This window comes from Copadichromis virginalis, linkage group LG8 (genome assembly GCF_057382275.1).
Source record: "Copadichromis virginalis isolate Kocher_CV1m ecotype Utaka linkage group LG8, C_Virginalis_male_GT1.1, whole genome shotgun sequence".
NCBI lineage: Eukaryota > Metazoa > Chordata > Actinopteri > Cichliformes > Cichlidae > Copadichromis > Copadichromis virginalis.
Genome location: NC_140625.1, coordinates 19036547 through 19056368, shown reverse-complemented (window position 1 = coordinate 19056368; position 19822 = coordinate 19036547). Strand labels below are relative to the sequence as shown.

General features: G+C 39.8%; 1 protein-coding gene across 1 annotated transcript; it reads right to left on the bottom strand.

Moving 5' to 3' along the window:
- Positions 1-7710: 7710 nt before the first annotated feature.
- On the bottom strand, positions 7711-12423 carry LOC146703193 (putative phosphatase phospho1). Its single transcript, XM_085466327.1, has 2 exons — positions 12271-12423; positions 7711-10653 (listed from the first exon to the last, which is right to left on the bottom strand). Exons 1-2 carry the CDS (start codon positions 12281-12283, stop codon positions 9866-9868), a joined length of 801 nt encoding a protein of 266 aa, XP_085322453.1. The 5' UTR covers positions 12284-12423; the 3' UTR covers positions 7711-9865.
- Between the last annotated feature and the right edge of the window lie 7399 nt (positions 12424-19822).

Below are 19822 nucleotides of genomic sequence, written 5' to 3'. Positions count from 1 at the left end.
CGATGTATGAGTACCAGGACAGGTATGCAGGGGAGAGAAGGAGAATGAGAGTCAGTAGAGGGAAGACAGAATACGTGTGTGTGAATGAGAGGGAGATAAATGGAAAGATGAAGATGTGAGGAGTAAATGTAGTGAAGGTGGATGAGGTCAAATATCTAGGGTCAGCTATATAATGCACAAGCGAAGTGAAGAAGTGAGTGCAGGGAGTGGGTGGAGATGAATGCAAGGGTTGATTAGTGACAGGAAAAGCTTTCAAAATGGTGGAGAGACCTGCAACAATGTATGGTGTGGAGACAGTGGCACTGACAAAAAGACAAGAGGCAGCTGAATGTGTTAACATTTTCACTAGGAGTGACCAGGATGGACAAGATTAGGAATGAATACATTAGAGGAACAGAGGTGTGTGAGGACATGGGCAGAGGAAGGATCGTGGCTCAAGAGTTAGGAGTTCACCTTGTAATCGGAAGGTTGCCGGTTCGAGCCCCGGCTTGGACAGTCTCGGTCGTTGTGTCCTTGGGCAAGACACTTCACCCGTTGCCTACTGGTGGTGGTCAGAGTGTCCGGCAGCCTCGCCTCTGTCAGTGCGCCCCAGGGTGGCTGTGGCTACAATGTAGCTTGCCATCACCAGTGTGTGAATGTGTGTGTGAATGGGTGGATGACTGGATATGTAAAGCGCTTTGGGGTCCTTAGGGACTAGTAAAGCGCTATATAAATACAGGCCATTTACCATATATATTAGACAAAGGATATTGTAGACCACGGTGCCAGGCAGGAGGAAAAGAGGAAGCCCACAGAGGACATTCATGAATGTAGTTAAGAAGGACATGCAGAGGGTTGGTGTGACAGGATGCTAGGGATAGGGGGAGATGGAGGCAGCGATCCTTTGTGGCCACTCCTTTATTAGGAGCAGCTGAAAAAAGCAGAAGGAGAGAAAAAAACAGAGTAAATGAAGAAGTAAAGTGAAGAAGTAATGCCTTGTTAAATCACAAATTCACTGTAATTAACTAAATTTTTTTGGAATGCGTGATGTAATTGATAGAGCCATGAATTCTAATCTCCTCCAGAATATCCGAAAGGATAATCTCCGGCCATTAGTTTGTGCCCTGAAGCTTAAGATCACTCAGAATACGCAACAGGACAATGACCTGAAGCATACTTGAAAGTCCATCAGCAAGTCTGAATGATTCAAAAAACAGAATGAAAGTTCTGGAGTGATTTAGTCAAAGTCTTTACTTTGATTAAGATCCTTTGGTACGACATTAGACAGGCTGCGTATGCTGGAAAACCCTCCAGTCTGGCTGAATTTACATTTCTGCAAAGACGAGTAGGCCAAAATTCCTCTACAGCGATGTGAAAGACTCACTGCCAGTTATTGATGGCAGTTCTTACTGCCAAGGATAGCACAACTAGTTGTTAAGTTTGGAGGGCAATTACTCTTTCACACAAGGGATCGTTTATTTTATCTTAACAATTTAAATTATTATTTAAAAACTGTATTTAGTATTTACTCTGGTTATCTTTGTGTAGTATTAAAATTTGTTTATTGGCAAAATCAAAGAAATCATGAAGGAGGCAAATACTTCTTCACAGCCCTCAAAAGCCATGGTGATGTGCTGCAGACCATTTTCTATCCCTTGTCCCATCTGTCCCATGTTTATAAAAGTAAATGTAAGAAACATGCGGCTAAAAAAGAAGATGTGCTGATCTTTAAATGCAAACCCACTGATGATGATCAGACAGATTAGCAGTTGAAATAATAGCTTTAACAGTAATCAGGATGGAAAAGGGAATATGCAAGTGTGCAAAGACTATAACATAAGACTACAAAAACACACTTTTAGCTTTAAGTCTGGAAATGCAAATACAAGACATGATCAATGCCAGACCCTTATCCACAGTTTGCACGTATTTAACTACTAAATGTCAAAATCTGAGACCATCCCACCTTGGATTTCTTACTTCTTGTTTGTAGGAATCTGGTGACCCTGCTCAACCATACTTATGTTACCTTTTATATCTTAAAAAATACTAAAGGAACAACTGCAAGTTCTGCTGATATTATAAACATCACACAGTCTCAGTCCTTTGTTTTGTCATGTTTTTATAGGGTTATAGGTATTTCTCGCTTATCTTTGTCTTTTTCTTCTCATGGAAGATCGGCAGCGATGAAGGACTTTACTCGGTTTTAATGCGCATGATGGATTAGGTGCGAAATATTCAGCTCAGCAATGAACGGGAATGAATGTGAAAAATGTGCAGCTAACAGATCTGTCACCTCCACTGATATGTGGAAAAGGTTAATCGCAAACTGTCTGGGTTCATCCTTCTCTTCTTGCTGCACAAATGAAGTCATGAGCCAGGGCTTCATGAAAAGGGCAAAGGCAAGTGTTTTCAGACACATGCTGTATATGGTGCAGTCTGAGACTGAACAGACACCCACTGTTTGTTTCAACTTTGTCCGCTGGGCTTTGGTTACACAGGATAAAAGCTTCCTTAAAGAGCCACTGAATGTATTTCACACATAAAGGTCTGTTTGCTGCACTTCTGGAAGAGAAGACCACCCATACTTGAAAAATAGGTGTGTAATGCCATCTACACCTTTGGTAAGGTGATACTACGATCAGATTACAAAGTAAAAGGAGGTTTGAAAGATGGGGGGACAGTTAAGCTGTAATTAGGGGTGCTGTGAAGTTGCGGTGAGGGAGTCCAGGGTGGAAACTATAGATTACAAAATAGGATATTTCAATTGCTGCTATGAAAGTACACTTTCTTATATTGCAAACACTGCCTGGCTTCTTGTCAGCTTCCCTCACACTGGCACACATTCAGCAGATAACTGAAAGCTTCTCAGTGCAGAGAAGATTTTTTTTGTGATTTTTAGCATCTTCAAGGACACGCAGACACAATTCAGACATTGTTTTTTCTCTGTGGCTGACGGTCTGCAATGAAGGACTCTTGTTTTTATCTCTACAGCTCATCTCAAGGACGTTAGATAAACGTCAGCTCAGACGGCCCACAGTTCCCACTCCTTTCCTTTTCTTTCTGTTGCTAACTTTCTTTTTAGGGAGGGCCACCGCCTAACGCTATTAGCATGACTTTTTGGCTCCCAGTGTTCTCTTAAACTATCACTAGAAGAATCAAACGCAGAGCAGTCAAAATGCTTACAAGTCAAATCTGCCTGATAGCACTTTGGCATAGAAAGCTCACATCCTAATTCAGAGTGACCTCTTACAAGGCCGGAGCCTCTTAACTGAGTTATCTCTCACCTCTGAGGGAGTAATTGAATGGAGAACAATCAATGAGGTTATCCATAAACGCAATCATCTGGCAGCACTGGCCGTTTAAAGCACTTCAACAGTTGAGTGTCATCTCTTACTGGTGGGAGGAAGGGCTGTATCAGCTGATGTATGGAGCTACAACAGGAGGTTGTCATTGACCAGTTTGAGATCCTCAAATACGATTTGTCATCATTCTCCTCAAACTGATGCTAATTGTGTTTTCTATCCATTTATTTACCTCTGGAGGTCAACCAAAATGGGCTTGGACTACAGGCTGTCTTTTGTTAATTTGACTATACAGACAATACATGTCGTCTCTCCTTAATACCAGCTCAATATGACCTCTATTGAAGAATCAATTCTGGTAGGATCATTTGTGCTGAGAGTTGGAAAAGCCCAGAGCTGGCAGACATGTTTTTCAAAGTGTGATGGATAGATCATACAGAAAAAGGAACTGCAGAACAACATATAGGCAGTGATAGTGAGGGCTACAAGTGTCCTGTACAGTCAGCTTTTTGTTGTGTCATTATCATCGGGGTCCTGGACTGACAACAGAAAATATGACGGTAGACAACAACAATGACATGGAATCACCCGAGGCACGGAGTGACAGGATAAATCAGAGAGAAGAAATCAGATGTGGGGAGAACAATGTCCAAGAGAGTGGGTAAAAAGATTGATCACACAGACTCGTCTTTATGTAATCTGACAGAAGTCAATCCACAGAAGAAGAATGGAGCGTAGAGAGACAAGAGAAGAAGCACTGGTTAAAAGGCAGCAACAAGGTTACAGCAGATTAAATATGAACAAAACAGGCCATACAAGCAAGAGAGCTGAATCAACGAATTACTTGGCAGACTTCAGCATCATCTTAAACTAACGTGGTGACATGGAGCGCCTCATACGCCATCTCCATCACTGCAGCCTAGAGCCTTTACTGTCATATCCTGTGAGCCATGTTTCATGAATTCACATCAGCACTGCTGTTTGTGCCAGAGGAACCCTGCTTCCATTGATGTCACTTTGTTTTCTTATTAATCTGTGTTGGCTTAAATAATTGGGATAATGTAAGGACTTGCCAAAGTCACATTCACACTGGAGGGCACTCCTGAGCTGATTTAACAGCGACACAATAACTTGGCGCCATCTTCTGGTGAAAAGGTGCCTTTTCATATGTGATCCTGGGAACCTGCCCTTGACAAGAAAAAGTCAAATCACCCCTTTTTCACAGAGCCGAGGTGTTAGCATTTAGCCCTTGCTTGTTTCTGAAGAAGTAAAAATTTCTTTAGGCTGGGACACATCATTTAAATTATACTATTTAAACTTCTAAAAGTTTCATTTCAAAAATTTTTAATCATTTCTTTTAGTTTTGCAGGCAAAAAATGACTCATGGATTTTCATTGTCTGTACAGTATTTCTCAAATTGACTGTAAAAGATGTGTAGTTCATAGTATAGTAGCATATAGTAACAACCTCAGTAAGGATTTAATGCGCTACGAGTTAAATCCAATACAACAGTATTGTTTGATGTTGTCTGTAAAAAGCTGAGTGAATGTGCCACAAACACACACTTGGGTTTACAGGAGTTTCTTTTGATTCAGAAAGTTTCTAAACACTAATTAACCCAACAGCCTTTAAACTGGATAAACATGTTATCCAAATAGTGCTTTTATTATAAAGATGTCCCAGAAACTTTGCTGTTTAACTGTTTTCTTTTTCTCATTTTCACACACAACAACGAATCAAATAATTTTTTAGCATTTCATCTCTGTGTCTTGTGCTTCTGCTACAAAAGTGGTATTATTCTTTCCTCCTCTTGCGCCTCATGATAAATAAACATATCATCTCCTTTGAGAAGGAAGATTAGATCTCCTGTGCCTCTGAGATGCTCACCGTTTCCTCCCCCACATCACTCCCTCATCTTTTAATTTCGGCAACACAGCTTTGACGTCATCTCTCCCTAAATATAAACTTCAAACCAACAACATCAACAAGTAACAATTACAGACTCGTACCACCCCAAAGTAAAACCAGACTTTACTGTTTTGGTTGCTAAAAAAAAAGGAAAAGGAAAATAAAATCTTCTCTTAGTAAATGCAATCTTGACTTAATCTAAATTCACTATTTTCAAGAAATTGAGTTTTTCTCACAGCATAATTTAATTTCGAAATGTATCCTTATTTGGGAACAGCTGTGGACAAAACAGTCTTTTGTTAAAGTATTTTTCTTGGCTTGATGCTCTCTTCCAACGAGGATCCAAATTATAAAGTCCAAGTTCAACTGATCAGGCACAACCTTACGACCATGTGCTTATTTTGCATTATCCTGTTGAAAGAGGCCACAGCCATCAGAGAATACCATTTCCATGAAAGGGTGTACATGGTCTGCAACACAGAGGTTAGGTAGGTGGTGCGTGTCAAAGTAACATCCACATGGATGCAAGGATCCAAGGCTTCCCAACAAAGCATCTTGCCTTCTTCCCGTAGTGCATTCTGGTTTTCCTGTCTGTTGAGTGAGACAACTTTTAATAGATTCTCACCACAAAAGCTTTGGTTTTGAAGATGCTCTATATAATCAGAAATTTTAACTTACATGTGGCAACAAGATGTTCCTTTTTTCTCCATAAAACACTATCCGGTTCAGTTCCTTTAAATTTGTATAGTGCCAAGTCACAAATGTTCCCCTTTATAAACTGTAACATAAAGATCCTACATAATTAGAGATAAACACGAATCTGATCATCCTCTATAAGCAAGCAGTTGGTGACAGTGGGGAGGAAAAATCCCTTTTAACTGGAAGAGGCTTCAGAGACTGCTACAACTATTAGCAGCTATAAAATAAACTTTTAGGTTTAGATTTTAGTTTAGAATTTTATTAATATTTTAGTTAATAATTTTGAATATCAGTGGTCAGCTGATTATAATGTTTAAATCATTTTCATTTTTACATCTACGTATTAAATAGGAATGGTTCTTTAGAGGAACTGGAGTCTAATAATCTTTAGTACAAACACTTGTGTACTTAACCTCCCTCCTCCTGTTTTTGGTTAGGGCTAGGGATGGGTATTGATAAGATTTTCACGATTCCGATTCCAATTTCGATTCTGTTTAACGATTTGATTCTTTATCGATTCTCTTATCTATTCTTTTTAAAAAAAAAGGTGAACACTAAGGTCGAATAGCTTAGAACTTTGTTTTATATCTTCTCTTTGAACAAGATAGAAATTTAGGAGTAACATGGCCTTACAAACCCAACAGTGAGATCTTAAGAGATCCACAGCCTACGGCTCTTCAATGGAGCGTCACAGGGTCCCCAGGAAAAAACATTGTAAATGTAAAATAATAAAATAAATATTCTTCTGTAGCAATAACAAAGTATAACATAAATTATTCTGTAGCAATTACATAAGAATATCCAGTAATGTCCCTGCCTACAATTAAACACATTCACTTCCTGAAAATCTGGGGCATCTGCTGTGGCAAATAGGTGCAAGCCTTTTACCATAAACGTAGTCACTGCTCGGTGACATTCGTCTATCCTGGCCTGAAAGGAGACGCTACCGGTAGACTGCAGTGAGAACTGCCAGCATCTGAGCCAGCCAGACTCTATCTGTCTGTCTCATCATGGTCACCTAAATGCACAGTAATGGCAGGTTTTGTAATAAGGCAGATCGCGCTAACATAATATGCACTGTTAGTTGATTATTTACCTGCCGCATTAACGGCAGAGGACGTACAAACGTCACCGCTGCTGCTGGGTTGAGATTCACGAGTCCGGAGCGGAATTAAAAACATGACATTCATTTAAGGTCATCGCGTGTTTTGTGAGCAAATGCTTTTGCATATTCGTAGTGTTTCCTCCCTTAAATGAAATATCTACTTTTCAAGTATTGCAAGTTGCCCTGTTTCTCAACAAGAACCGGGTTTCAATACCCATATTTCACTTTAATCCCTAACCGGTTTGTTTGACAAGCCTTTCCTCAAAAGCCTTAAACTTCAGCTTGGTTTTGATTCTTTTCTTGAACTTAACTTAAAAATCAAACCAGTCGTTAAATTCATCTTGTCAGTCAAGACTTCTACCTAAATTTAAAGCATGGGTTTCTATCAATGACCTTGAGGAGATCGTTCATGGTTTCATCACATCCTGACTAGGAAAAGGCAATTTGTTGAACTAAGAAAAACACTAACACTGATATCATGATTGCAGTTGCTGACTGGTATAGAAACCCCAACTGAAACTATACTTCTTCTCAAAGGCCATTTCAGCTTAAGATGAATTATAACTGTGTTATTTTCTCCAGTATATTTTTTATACTGTAAAAAGATTTGCTGTGCTCAAGCTCTGTGGTGTTTTTGCATGTGCTGTTATAAATTAGAACTCATCTTTACGGGGTGTTGATTTTGTGTCACAGATATAAACCAGACAACAAAAACACATTGTCAGGTAATGGCTTTATATTCCTGTTAATATGATACATTACACGCATAATAGAACTTTTGATGTAATGAATATACAACAAACCGCAAAATCGAAAAACAAGACCTTTTCTTTCCCCCCCATTGTTGTAATATAAGCATGGTTGTCTAAAAATCGCAATACTGAAGTGATCTGTGGTTGAGTAACACACATAAAAATATCACAAGTCAAGTTTTTCATCCAGTATAACCTATGTGTATAGAGCATTTAGTTATTGCACAAAATCTATTTTAGTTTTACAGGTACACAGATTTAAAGTAAACTAATGTTTTTACAGTCTTAAACCATGATCTCTACAATTACAGTACGATACAGAGGAACACCCACAGCATATTTGTAACACAGCATTGGATAAGAATTAGGTTTAGAGCTCAGTGAATTTCAGAGTCAGACTCATGACATCTATAAAAGTTCACAAGTAAAATTTGTTTGGTTGAAATTCAACAGTACAAAATAAACAAATGCTGCTATATGATGTTGCTCGTTTAAGTCTCCCTTCCCTGAGAAATTAAAAAAACACCCCTTAAAGTAAATTTCCAGCACTTACACAACAATTTGTCATTTGTTAAGGCTAAAAAAATGTCACCAGTTTTACACACTACTTTACCGTTTTACTTCTTTTCATTAGCACCCACTTTTCCCTTTACAAACATGGACTTTATTCAACCAGGAAACAGAACTCTTGAGTATCAAATTCATCTTGGTAAAGACAGACAGCATTAACCTAACATAGTTCAATATTAGCTTTTCTAAAGCTGAAACCAGTCTCACAAGGGATTCAAGACTTAACAGATGTAAAGTATTGCTTCAAACAAAAAATGAAGAAAAGAATACCCTTCAATGCATTAATTAACTCTTCATAATCAATACCAAACAATACTAAGTATATATTTTTCCCCTGTTGCAAGTTTAGTGAGGAAGAAATGAATTTACATGCTGATTTATGCAGATATACTGAAAATCATCAACTGGGAAAGCATTCAAATAGAAAGAAGAACTTCTTTATCCTGACCCAAAATGAAAACATCTTATCAGTAAAAATAATCACTAGAAGTTTTTAATATGGTATGATTCCATTACATTAACCCTTCTAAAATTGGTAGTGTGCATTTGGCTTTTTTCCATTGTTTCAGAGGGACAGGGAATAACGTTAGACCGACCGGCAGCTGTGTGTCTATGGCATGCCTGGTGTAAATTACTGTTGTGCAATCAAGCCCAGATTAAGTATCAGTAATGGGAGGTGGGGAGTGCACAGGTACTGGCGTATGTCATCTTATCTCTTATCTTTTCTGACCTTGTCCTTGGCCAACATGGTCATATGTCCCAGAAAGTTTCATAACACCTGGCCCTACTTATGTGGACGTAGATGGAGTTTTTTTAAAGGAAGCGTGACAAAAGAGAAAAAGTTTAAATCTCCCCATGAATGAAATCTCATACAGTTAAGAGGAGAAGCAAACCATCAGAGTTCGCATTGCTCAAAAATGTAAACTACACATGTACTGAAGGGGATGGTTGCTTCATAAACGGCAACTTCAGAGCACGCATGACAATTTGGTTACGATGTTCTCTCCCATTTATCAGACTTGATAAGGAGAACAAAGTGCATAATGAATACTGCATATCTATTATTGATCAAATATCCTTGCTATTGCTAGCTAACTGAATTTTAATACCACGCGATTTACAATGCGGCATACATGTTTAATACCAGAGTCATTGGGATGAAATAGCCTTTTGCATGAGGCTAAAATTACAGCAGTTTAAGTGTCTTGTCAAACATTATATTTAAAAACCATTAGCACTATGAGTTAACCATTTACTGGCTAGCTTATCGTAGCATAGAGAGTGGAAACAAGGGGAAACACCTGGCCTGGTACAAAAAGGAATCTTCTATTTAGAACCTCTTACTACCACATTTGATCATTTTCAATTAAGATTTCACAAAGTTGAAGAACAAAAATAAAATAAATCCTACATCTGTAGGATGGTCTGGTTGTTGCTCGGCTAAAATCATGCATAACCTGCCTGCCAAGTGGACTAGTGTTGGCGCACCTTTATTGCACTTGTTCCCCTCTTACAGACCTTCTTTCACAAGTACAGGCATGCAGTTCTCATTTCTCCTCCACTATTTTCTTCAGGCAGTCTACTATGTCTTTGCCACTGACCCAAGGTTCAATGTTTGTTTTGAACTTGGCAGACTGCTGAAACTCCTTTAGCAGCCTGTGCATTGGAAAGTCTTTCCTGGGGAAAGCCGTGTCCCGGGGCCCCAAAGCCAGACAAGGGCAGGCGTCATTGGCCCCATCTCCAATATAGAAGACCCTCTGAAAGGGAACGCCGCCACGCTCCTTCTGCCGCTCCGCCAAATACTCCCGAAGGATCACCTGCTTGCACATGTTATCAGGACAACGGGGGCATGAGTGCGAGTGGAAAGAGAGGAGCACAAGCTGACCAGCCGCATTAAAACTGGATGGGTTTGTGAAAATCTTTCTGAAAAGGTCACGCACCCCAGCATGCCTAAGCCAGGTTTCAATAAAATACATGTTGGCATCGGAGACCACCACAAGCTCAAAGTCCTGCTGGTGGCTCTGCAGATACTGGAAGAGATTCATGAGGCCTTGATTTGGTGGGATCTTCTCCACTGCTGAATGGATGGAGTCTTTAGAGACGCCCTGCTCAGCCATGTAGGCCAAAATCTTCTGCGTATTTTCATTATACTGCCCCTCCCTGTAACTGTTTTTCAGCCAAGCAGGGAGCTCTTTGTCTGGCAGAGTACGCACCAAAGCATCATCGCTGCTTTCGCAAATGATGGTCTCGTCGAAGTCAAACAACACCAAAAAGCGTTGATCCTGTGGTGCGGCAGGCGTTAAAGGAGCTGTCATCTTTGGTGAGTGATTTCTTTCTGGGGGGGGGGAAAAAAAGCAGAGGTGGAAGGAATGAAACAGAGAGCCCTTTTTTTCTCACCGTCAAGGACAGCAGACTCTGAAGCACACTGTTTTATAGCATCCTGGTGTAAAACTTTAATGGCGAGAAGCCAAAAAAGCCATCAATCAGAGTTTAAATCACAGAGAGTTCAGGGTTAAATTAAACTGAAGCACCAGAGGAAAACAACAACATGCATTAAGACTCTTAATGAGGCTATGAGCTGAAGGGGAAATGTGTGTTTACAAGAGTAAAGGAAGGGAGTTTAAATGAAACAAAAGTACCTCATAAACAGGATGTTCATTACAATTAATGAAAGAAATGAAAAAAACAACAACAACAACCCCAAAGAAGGGCAAATTGTTAAACTCTTTATCTAAATCTCTTTCCACACAAACATGCCTTCAGTCCTTTTTAAAATCATTTATTTAAACTTAGAGGCCACATCTTCCAGCAGTGCCAGTCTCTTGTTTACATAGCTGATATATAGCACAAGGCTTCCCCTTTTACAGGCCTGTTGTAACTCCAGCGAAGAGAGGGCTGATTATGTCACAGACGTTTGGTGGGATGTTAAATCTACTGGAGTAGTTACTGTGAAATGTAGACGTTTTTATGAAAAGAGCTGTGATTCCTCTGAATTGAAGATGAACAGGAGTGTATATTTTGAAAAATGTAAAGCTTTAACAATTTTTTCCCCTGTAACCTCCTTTTAGTTTTCATGCCAAGTTTTAAAACTTGACATAAATATGTCATATTTGCAGATATGGCAATTAATCTTTAGACACCTCATAGCAGAAACGAAAAGCAAAGGTGTTAACAGTGGGATGCATTCCACTTGTCGGGCGTGTGTGTGTGTGAAATGAGCCATTATTAAATTCACGTGAGCATTTTCCCGCCAAGGTAGGAAACATTAAAAGTGGCAGATCAGAGAAAAGAAATGATTTGATAAGAGATGTCACATGTCATCTGCATCACTACAGAAAACAAAACAAAATCAAAATTATAAAAGAAAATTGTAAAATAATCAATGCCAGTGTTTCTGACACTTTTGGATGAGTAAACATTGACCCAGGAACATAATTGGTGTTCCTGGAAACCAACATAACAGGAGTGTGATGGATAACGAATACGCCCTAGAAGGCCAGGCTGATTTTACAAGCATGTTATTAACCCAGTACTGCAATCTAGCTGTACCTGTGACTGCGACAGAGGGCATTGGGTGCATACAGAAAGTAAAACAACAAGACCTGACTTGATCGATTGTTAATATTTGAATAACATTCGTAACATGTTATGCAGGCTGCCTCCAGGAACTAAAAATGACATGCAACCTACAGCTTTGGTGCACACATGTGCCAAGTGAGCACAAGCCTGATCTCCCCAGCAGCCACTGCGTTATTAATAGCACACATTTACACACTAAGCTATCTAATTTTAACCCCGGCGAACTATTTCTGTATGAGAGGTTACCTCTGAAAGTCATAAGCCGGTCATTGCATGAACGGAGCAGAATAAAAGGCTGATGTAACTATTTAAATGTGACACACGTTAAAAATAAAAGAAGAAGAAAAATAACACAGAGAGGAAAACGGCCTACCGGTGGAGGGCATATATAAGCGGGGATGGTCGGCTAGGTGTCCGGCTCCCAGATCCGCATCCCAGTGACGCGGTAAGATTTTTTAAAGGAGACTCCACAGCGGATCGAGGGTATTCCCATTTAAAGCCGTTGCGTCAAGCAAGCCGACGTAAACACGTGATTTCCGCCATGACCTTCCAAAGTAAAAGCTTCAGCGAGTAGCTTAAGTGTACTTGGTGAACCTATATTAAATGTATACGGTTACGGTTATGTAAACAAATACGACAGAAAGTGATACCATGCCGAATGTGCCCAGGTATTACTTTTTTGTCCTCTACAAAGTTTAAGATGAACTAAAATTGTACATTTTTGCAAATACAACAGTTATTATAAACGTACTAGTAGCTTAAATCTCATGTGTGGTGAATCTACTGAAAATTGTCCCATTTTATCTCATCCAAGTACTTCATAATACATTCTTACTTTAAAACATGAAACGCAACCTTTAAACAGACAGGACATTATATAAAATTGTGAAATGTCTGTGTAGGTTCTCAGTAATCCAGGTCATAGTAGTTGTAAGAGCCTCATCCCAATCCGATTTACTCCCTGTTAGACCTCTGCCTTACCATCACATATTTGAAATACAATAAGGGTTGTGTCACTCAAAGGTCAACATCTTTAAAGAAGAAGCTCAAATAAATCAGAATCAGAATCAGAATCAGAATACTTTATTGATCCCTGGGGGAAATTATTTTTTGTTACAGTGCTCCATTTTAAACCAACATTAAGACAAGACAGACAATACGCTAACTAAGAATAGTACAATATATACATATATATACATACATACATACATACATACATACATAAGTCACTTATAAATAAATATTTGGAAAAGAAACATGTGTAGCTGTAGCAGCAAACAGTGTGTTAAGTGGATGCGTTGTACAGGGAGATGGCCACAGGCAGGAATGATTTCCTGTGTCGTTCAGTGGTGCTTTTCGGTAATCGCAGTCTCTCACTGAACGAGCTCCTGTGACTGACCAGCATGTCATGGAGTGGGTGGGAGGTGTTATCCAACATTGTCTTTATCTTGGACAGCATCCGCCTCTCCGACACCACCTTGAGGGAGTCCAGCTCCATCCCCACAACATTGCTGGCCTTATGGATCAGTTTATTAAGTCTGTTGGCATCTGTGACCCTCAGCCTGCTCCCCCAGCATGCAACAGCATAGAGGATCGCACTGGCCACCACAGACTCATAGAAAATCCTCAGCATTTTCTGGCAGATGTTGAAGGACCTCAGTCGCCTCAAAAAATAGAGACGACTCTGGCCCTTCCTGTAAAGTGCTGTGGTGTTTTTAGCCCAGTCCAGTTTATTGTCAATGTGTACTCCAAGGTATTTATAGTCCTCCACAATGTCAACACTGACCCCCTGGATTGAAACAGGGGTCAAGTGTTTCCTGGTCTTCCTGAAGTCCACGATCAGTTCCTTGGTCTTTGCCACGTTGAGCTGCAGATGATTCTGCTCACACCACGTGACAAAGGAGTCGACCACAGCCCGGTACTCTGTCTCATCATCCCTGCTGATGCATCCAACCACCGCAGAGTCATCAGAAAACTTCTGAAGATGGCATGTCTCTGTGCAGTGGCTGAAGTCTGTGGTGTAGAGGGTGAAGAGGAAGGGGGAGAGGACAGTCCCCTGTGGTGCCCCTGTGTTGCTAATCACCTTGTCAGACACACACTGTGGGAGACGTACATATTGTGGTCTTCCTGTCAGGTAATCAACAATCCAGGACACCAGAGAAGCATCCACCTGCATCGCTGCTAACTTATCACCCAGGAGGGTCGGCCTGATGGTGTTGAAAGCACTGGAAAAGTCAAAAAACATGACCCTCACAGTGCTCGCCGGCTGGTCCAGATGGGTGTAGACACGATTGAGCAGGTAGATGATGGCGTCCTCTGTTCCGAGACGAGGCTGATAAGCGAACTGAAGGGGATCCAGATGTGGTCTTACTATGGGTCGCAGCTGGTCCAGGATGAGCCTTTCCAGGGTCTTCATGATGTGGGAGGTCAGTGCCACGGGCCTGTAATCCTGGGGGCCACTGGGATGAGGCGTCTTTGGTACAGGGACGAGGCATGATGTCTTCCATGATGATAAAGAAACACCTACTGGTTTATTCAAGATGACACTTGGTTAAAAATCAAAACACAAGAGGTAGAGGTTTCATGAACACATGAGCTGAGTGGATGAAAACATCAAGTTCACCAAAAATAAAATAGATACCTATTTGATTCCCATTGGAGTGGGTATTGTAGGTCAAAGGGTAGGTCAGAGACCTACCACCCACTGGAGCATAAACGTTCCCTATGAGGCTGAAAGGAAATAAAAGGAATACACATGTAAAGAAATCTCTTAAAACATATGATGGGATAGAGCAATATCTCAGAGGTTTCACCCCTCAGCTGTGATGATGTTAATGATCATTTTTCACACCTTGGCTCATGTGGCGACACACATGATCAATAGTGGGTTAATGACAAGTTCAGCACATGGAGTTATCTGAGCTTAAGAAGCTTTTAGGGGTCCTTTTGCTTTAAAATTCAATTCAATTTTCAATTCAGTTTTATTTATATAGCGCCAAATCAAAACAACAGTCGCCTCAAGGCACTTTATGTTGTAAGGTAGACCCTACAATAATACATACAGAGAAAAACTCAATCATACGATCCCCTATGATTGAGGCATTCTTAACAGTATAGCAGCTGTCCCCATGCTGTTTCTGGGTCTGGCCTTAGCACACCCTGTAACTGGACTCTGTACCTCGGTGTCGTAATTTACAGAGCTGGCCTACCGGGTTTAAAGTACATTTCAGTTTATACAACAGTACTATTAGCTGACCTACTAATAACTGACAAGTAAACTGATAAATAAACTGCTTTTTTTCCTTTTACTTTGCAGGTGACGTGTTGCAGGTCGGAAAAAACTCAAGCTGTCCCTTCGCCTGATGGTGGAAATATCCCTCTAAAAATATACAGAGGCATTCTTGTATCAGCAGCAGTCACGAGTATGAGATTGTTATATACAGCTAACAGCTAAGGGTTAAGAGGTTTGACGTTCATAAATCCTAAAAGATACATTGTCATTTTATTCCTCTGCATGTGTGTGAATGCTTCTTCTATAAGCCTAGATAAATTTTTGCCTACATCCAATTTGTCGTATGGCTACTAGAATAACTTGTAGTTTAAAACTATGTACATACAGTCATATGAAAAAGAAAGTTTTAATAGGACTTTATGAAAAAAAAGATTAACTTGTGTCTTTGGCAGCAGTAGCTTGTTATAAGCATTTTCTATATGACTTGCCCCGTTTTACAGCATTGCTTTAGGTCATTGAGATTTTCACACACTTGTTAAGGGTTTTTTAACGACCCTTCACTTGTTAAGGGTCTTTTAACGACCCTTCACAAGATTTCAGATGGGCTGAGATCTAGACTTTAATGGGCCATTCCATTGCAAATTTGCTTCTGTGCTTGGACTCATTGACATATGCATGCCCTATTTTAGGCCAAGCTTTAGCTGTGAGGTTGCCTCACATTTGACACTAGATTACTCAGCAGTTTCTCAACACCTTAATTACTTCTTAACACAGAATAACTGCTAGGATGCCTTCCAGTCAGGTTTTAGACAGAACCACAGCACCGAGACTGCTCTGACCAAAGTGTTTAATGACATATGTCTGAATACAGACAGTGGAAAAATGTCTGTTTTAGTTTTACTGGATTTCAGTGCAGCATTTGATACAGTTGACCACAACATATTACTCAAACGACTGGAGAACTGGGCAGGTCTTTCAGGAACTGTACTAAACTGGTTCAAAACATACTTAGAAAACAGGAAATACTTTGTATCAATGGGTAACTTCACATCTGAGCAGACAAGTATCACATGTGTAGTCCCCCAAGGTTCCATCTTGGGACCCCTTCTGTTTAACATTTACATGCTCCCACTGGCACAGATTATAAAGAACAACAAAATAAACTATCACAGCTATGAAGATGACACACAAATATATCACAATGTCACCAGGAGACCGAGGCCCTGTACAGGCTCTTGGTAAATGCATAGAGGAAATTAATGATTGGTTGTGTCGCAATTTTCTCCAGCTAAACAAAAACAAAACAGAAGTAATAGTCTTTGGAGCCAAAGAAAAATGATTACAGGTCACCAGAGAACTTCAATCTACACACCTAAAAACCACCAACCAGGCGAGAAATGTGGGTGTAGTGATGGATGCAGGCCTAAACTTATAAAAACACATCAAGACAATAACAAAGTCAGCTTACTATCACCTCAAGAATATTTCAAGGATAAAAGATCTGATGTCTCAACAGGACCTGGAAAAACTAGTCTATGCATTCATCTTTAGTAGGCTTGATTACTGTAACAGCATCTTTACAGGTCTACCTAAAAAACCAGTCAGACAACTACAGCTCATTCAGAACTCTGCTGCTCGAGTCCTTACTAAGACCAAAAAAGTGGACCACATCAGTCCAGCTCTGAGGTCTTTACACTGGCTGCCTGTCCGTCAGAGGATAGACTTTAAAGTTCTGATGCTGGCCTATAAAGCTCTGAATGGTTTAGGACCAAAATACACCTCCTGGATCCGGTTTTTTATCAGTTCCCAGAGTCAGAACCAGACACGGAGAAGCTGCTTTCAGCTTTTATGCTCCATATATCTGGAACAAACTCCCAGAAAGCCTCAGATCAGCTGAAACACTCAGTTTATTTAAATCCAGGTTGAAGACTCACCTATTCTCAGCTGCATTTGAATAAAGCACCAAATCCACACTGTTTTACTTTTAAGCTTAGATTTCAAAACTTACATTTTAACTACTGATTTTATCTACTGTTCCTTTCTTTTCCCCCCATTTTAAATCATGCTTTTTATTTGTTTTTATTTTTTAAATGTCTCTGTAAAGCACTTTGAATCACCTTGCTGAACACCTTGAATTGTGCTATATAAATAAACTTGCCTTGCCTACTATAGATTAGGTGTTCCCTATGCTTGACATTTGGTATGAGGTGTTGGAGGTGTGGTTTTTACCAAATATGGTTTTGTAGAGACAAATTTGCTGGAACCCCCACTCCTGGGAAGGTTGTGACATTTTTGTGGCGTTAACACAGCTGAATGCTGCAGAACAACAAACTGTCAAAACGTCTGCTTTTACAGACAAGGTGGTGATCGGTTAATAGCAGCGCTGACTGCTACTTACTTTCTCAATCCTGTTGATGTTATTTTCTGTCCTACTGTAGAATATCATTAATGCAATTTTAGTATTTGAGGTTTATATAAGTACCATTTATCTGAGAAATTTTTCTGTGAAATAATTTGATTAATTTTCATAGGTTTATCAAATTAGACTGTATATTACTGCTTACTTCAGTTTTTAAAAAAAAAAAAAGTTTTAATTTATGCACATTTCCATAAGAATACGTGAGTTTCCTGTAAGTGTCATGTAGGCTAATGCCCAAAGAAGGGAGCTCTTTGAATATATTTTTTCAGCAACACAAAAATAAAGTTGCCAATAAATAATCTGTCAGTGTCATCCATGGTGGATGGTCATAGGCATATCCACTGGCTTCGTGGTGAGTAAATGAAGCTAAATCAAAGGTTACAACAGTATGCAGGACGAAGAGAAGCAAATATGTTTCTTCATATACTGTCCATCAGTTTCACGTTAAACCTACCAGGGATCAAAACATTACTGCAAATAAATTTCTTTCTGCTCTGTATTAATGTATGATGTGTCATAAATGAGCAATGATCTGTAAAAACAACACTATGATCTCTTACCATTAGCGAGCTGGAAACAGCGATCAGCCTCTGAAACGCTGCTCTTAAACATGTACATACAGCGACCCCTGCTGGTTGCCATATATACTTAAAAATCAAAATTCATCTTTGCGGTCAATTGATGGAAATAAAATAAAAACAGCAGCACAGTACGGAAGCTGTGATCAACTGTCGTGCAGGGCGGTTTCATCGTCAAACCTAGTGATTCAACAGCAGTCTACAGGTAGAGGTCATTATGGAGTCAACTCAGTCACAAGATGTGATAATCCTTTAATAATACAGACATGTTAGTGCCATATGAACATAGAAGACGTTTGTTTGAACTGTGTATACAAAGAAAAAAGAAACAGTAACACAAATAGTTTTGGAACAACACTGTCACACAAGCAATGGAAGTAATTACACTGCAAATTAGATGCTGATAGATATGAAACATGGTTTAGGATAATAATGATAATAATGACTTTCAATTGTTGAACTGAGATTTTTAATGAAGCCAGAATTTACAAAGAGCTTTTATTTATTTATTTATTTTAAACAGACAGGACCTCTTTGGATGTTGATGTATGAAGCATCTGTCAAACTAACGCAAATACACTTTAATTAGAGCCGTCTGTGCAAATTAGCATTTTTGTGGATGAATTCCTGTTTATTTCTTAATATAAAACATTTGATAACAAACGCTACAGTACAGCTTCTGAATAGGCAACATAGTGGAGAGCTGCAACTCTCAGTGAGCACTATAGGTGTCGTTCACTGCACGCACCAGTGTGTGTGAATGGGTGGATGACTGGATGTGTAAAGCGCTTTGGGGTCCTTAGGTACTAGTAAGGCGCTATACAAATACAGGCCATTTACCATTTTTAATTCTGCATCAGTTTATGCATAACCAACAATCACGGAGAACATGAGCGGACAGTTACTATTGATCAAAGCCTAAACACTGGCTCAAACCCGTTTGTGTCTCCAATCACATTCATTTTAGCAAAGCTGCTTGCAGAGAGGAATTAGAGGGCTAAAAGAAATCACTAAACTTGACTAATTTGTTTATTCAATGTTGCTATATCGCTAGGTGGTTAACATTCATCCGTCATGTAGGGACTGGGCTTGTGGGTTCAAAAATGATACAAGTGAACAAAGCCTGAAAGACTTCTACGTGAACCTCCGCTGGAAACATCACAGAATGACAAAGACTCCAGATCCCACTCAAAAATCCACATCACATCTTATTTCAAACTAGGAGAAGGAATGCTGGCCAAACTTAACAATACTAGTCCAAGTCGCCTAAAGAAATGTCACAAATGTAAATAACATAAAACACTGTCTGTGAAACTTTGTTACAAGTGCTCTACAGAAACCGGCTCTGCTGGAAAGGGAGGTGCAGTTTGAGAGTTAAGCTCTAGAGACAGAAAGACACAAAGCAGCACTGAGAGGGTGGAGAGAGGAATGTGAGGCGCTGGGATGGTGTGGACGGAGGGAAAACTCTTCCTCTTGTGCTCCGGATCCTCCGCTTCGAGCATTGAATTACACCCACATCTGGACAAAACATCTGCACTACTGAGCCCCAACGCCACTTATATAGGTCATCCATTCAAAGGAGCAGATATGCAAGCAATGACCAAAAGACAACATCAGCAACAACAGAAAAAAAGTATAAAATGCATCAATGCGGAGACAAGGAATTGCTAAGTAACACGCGCTGTAATCCTGTAAA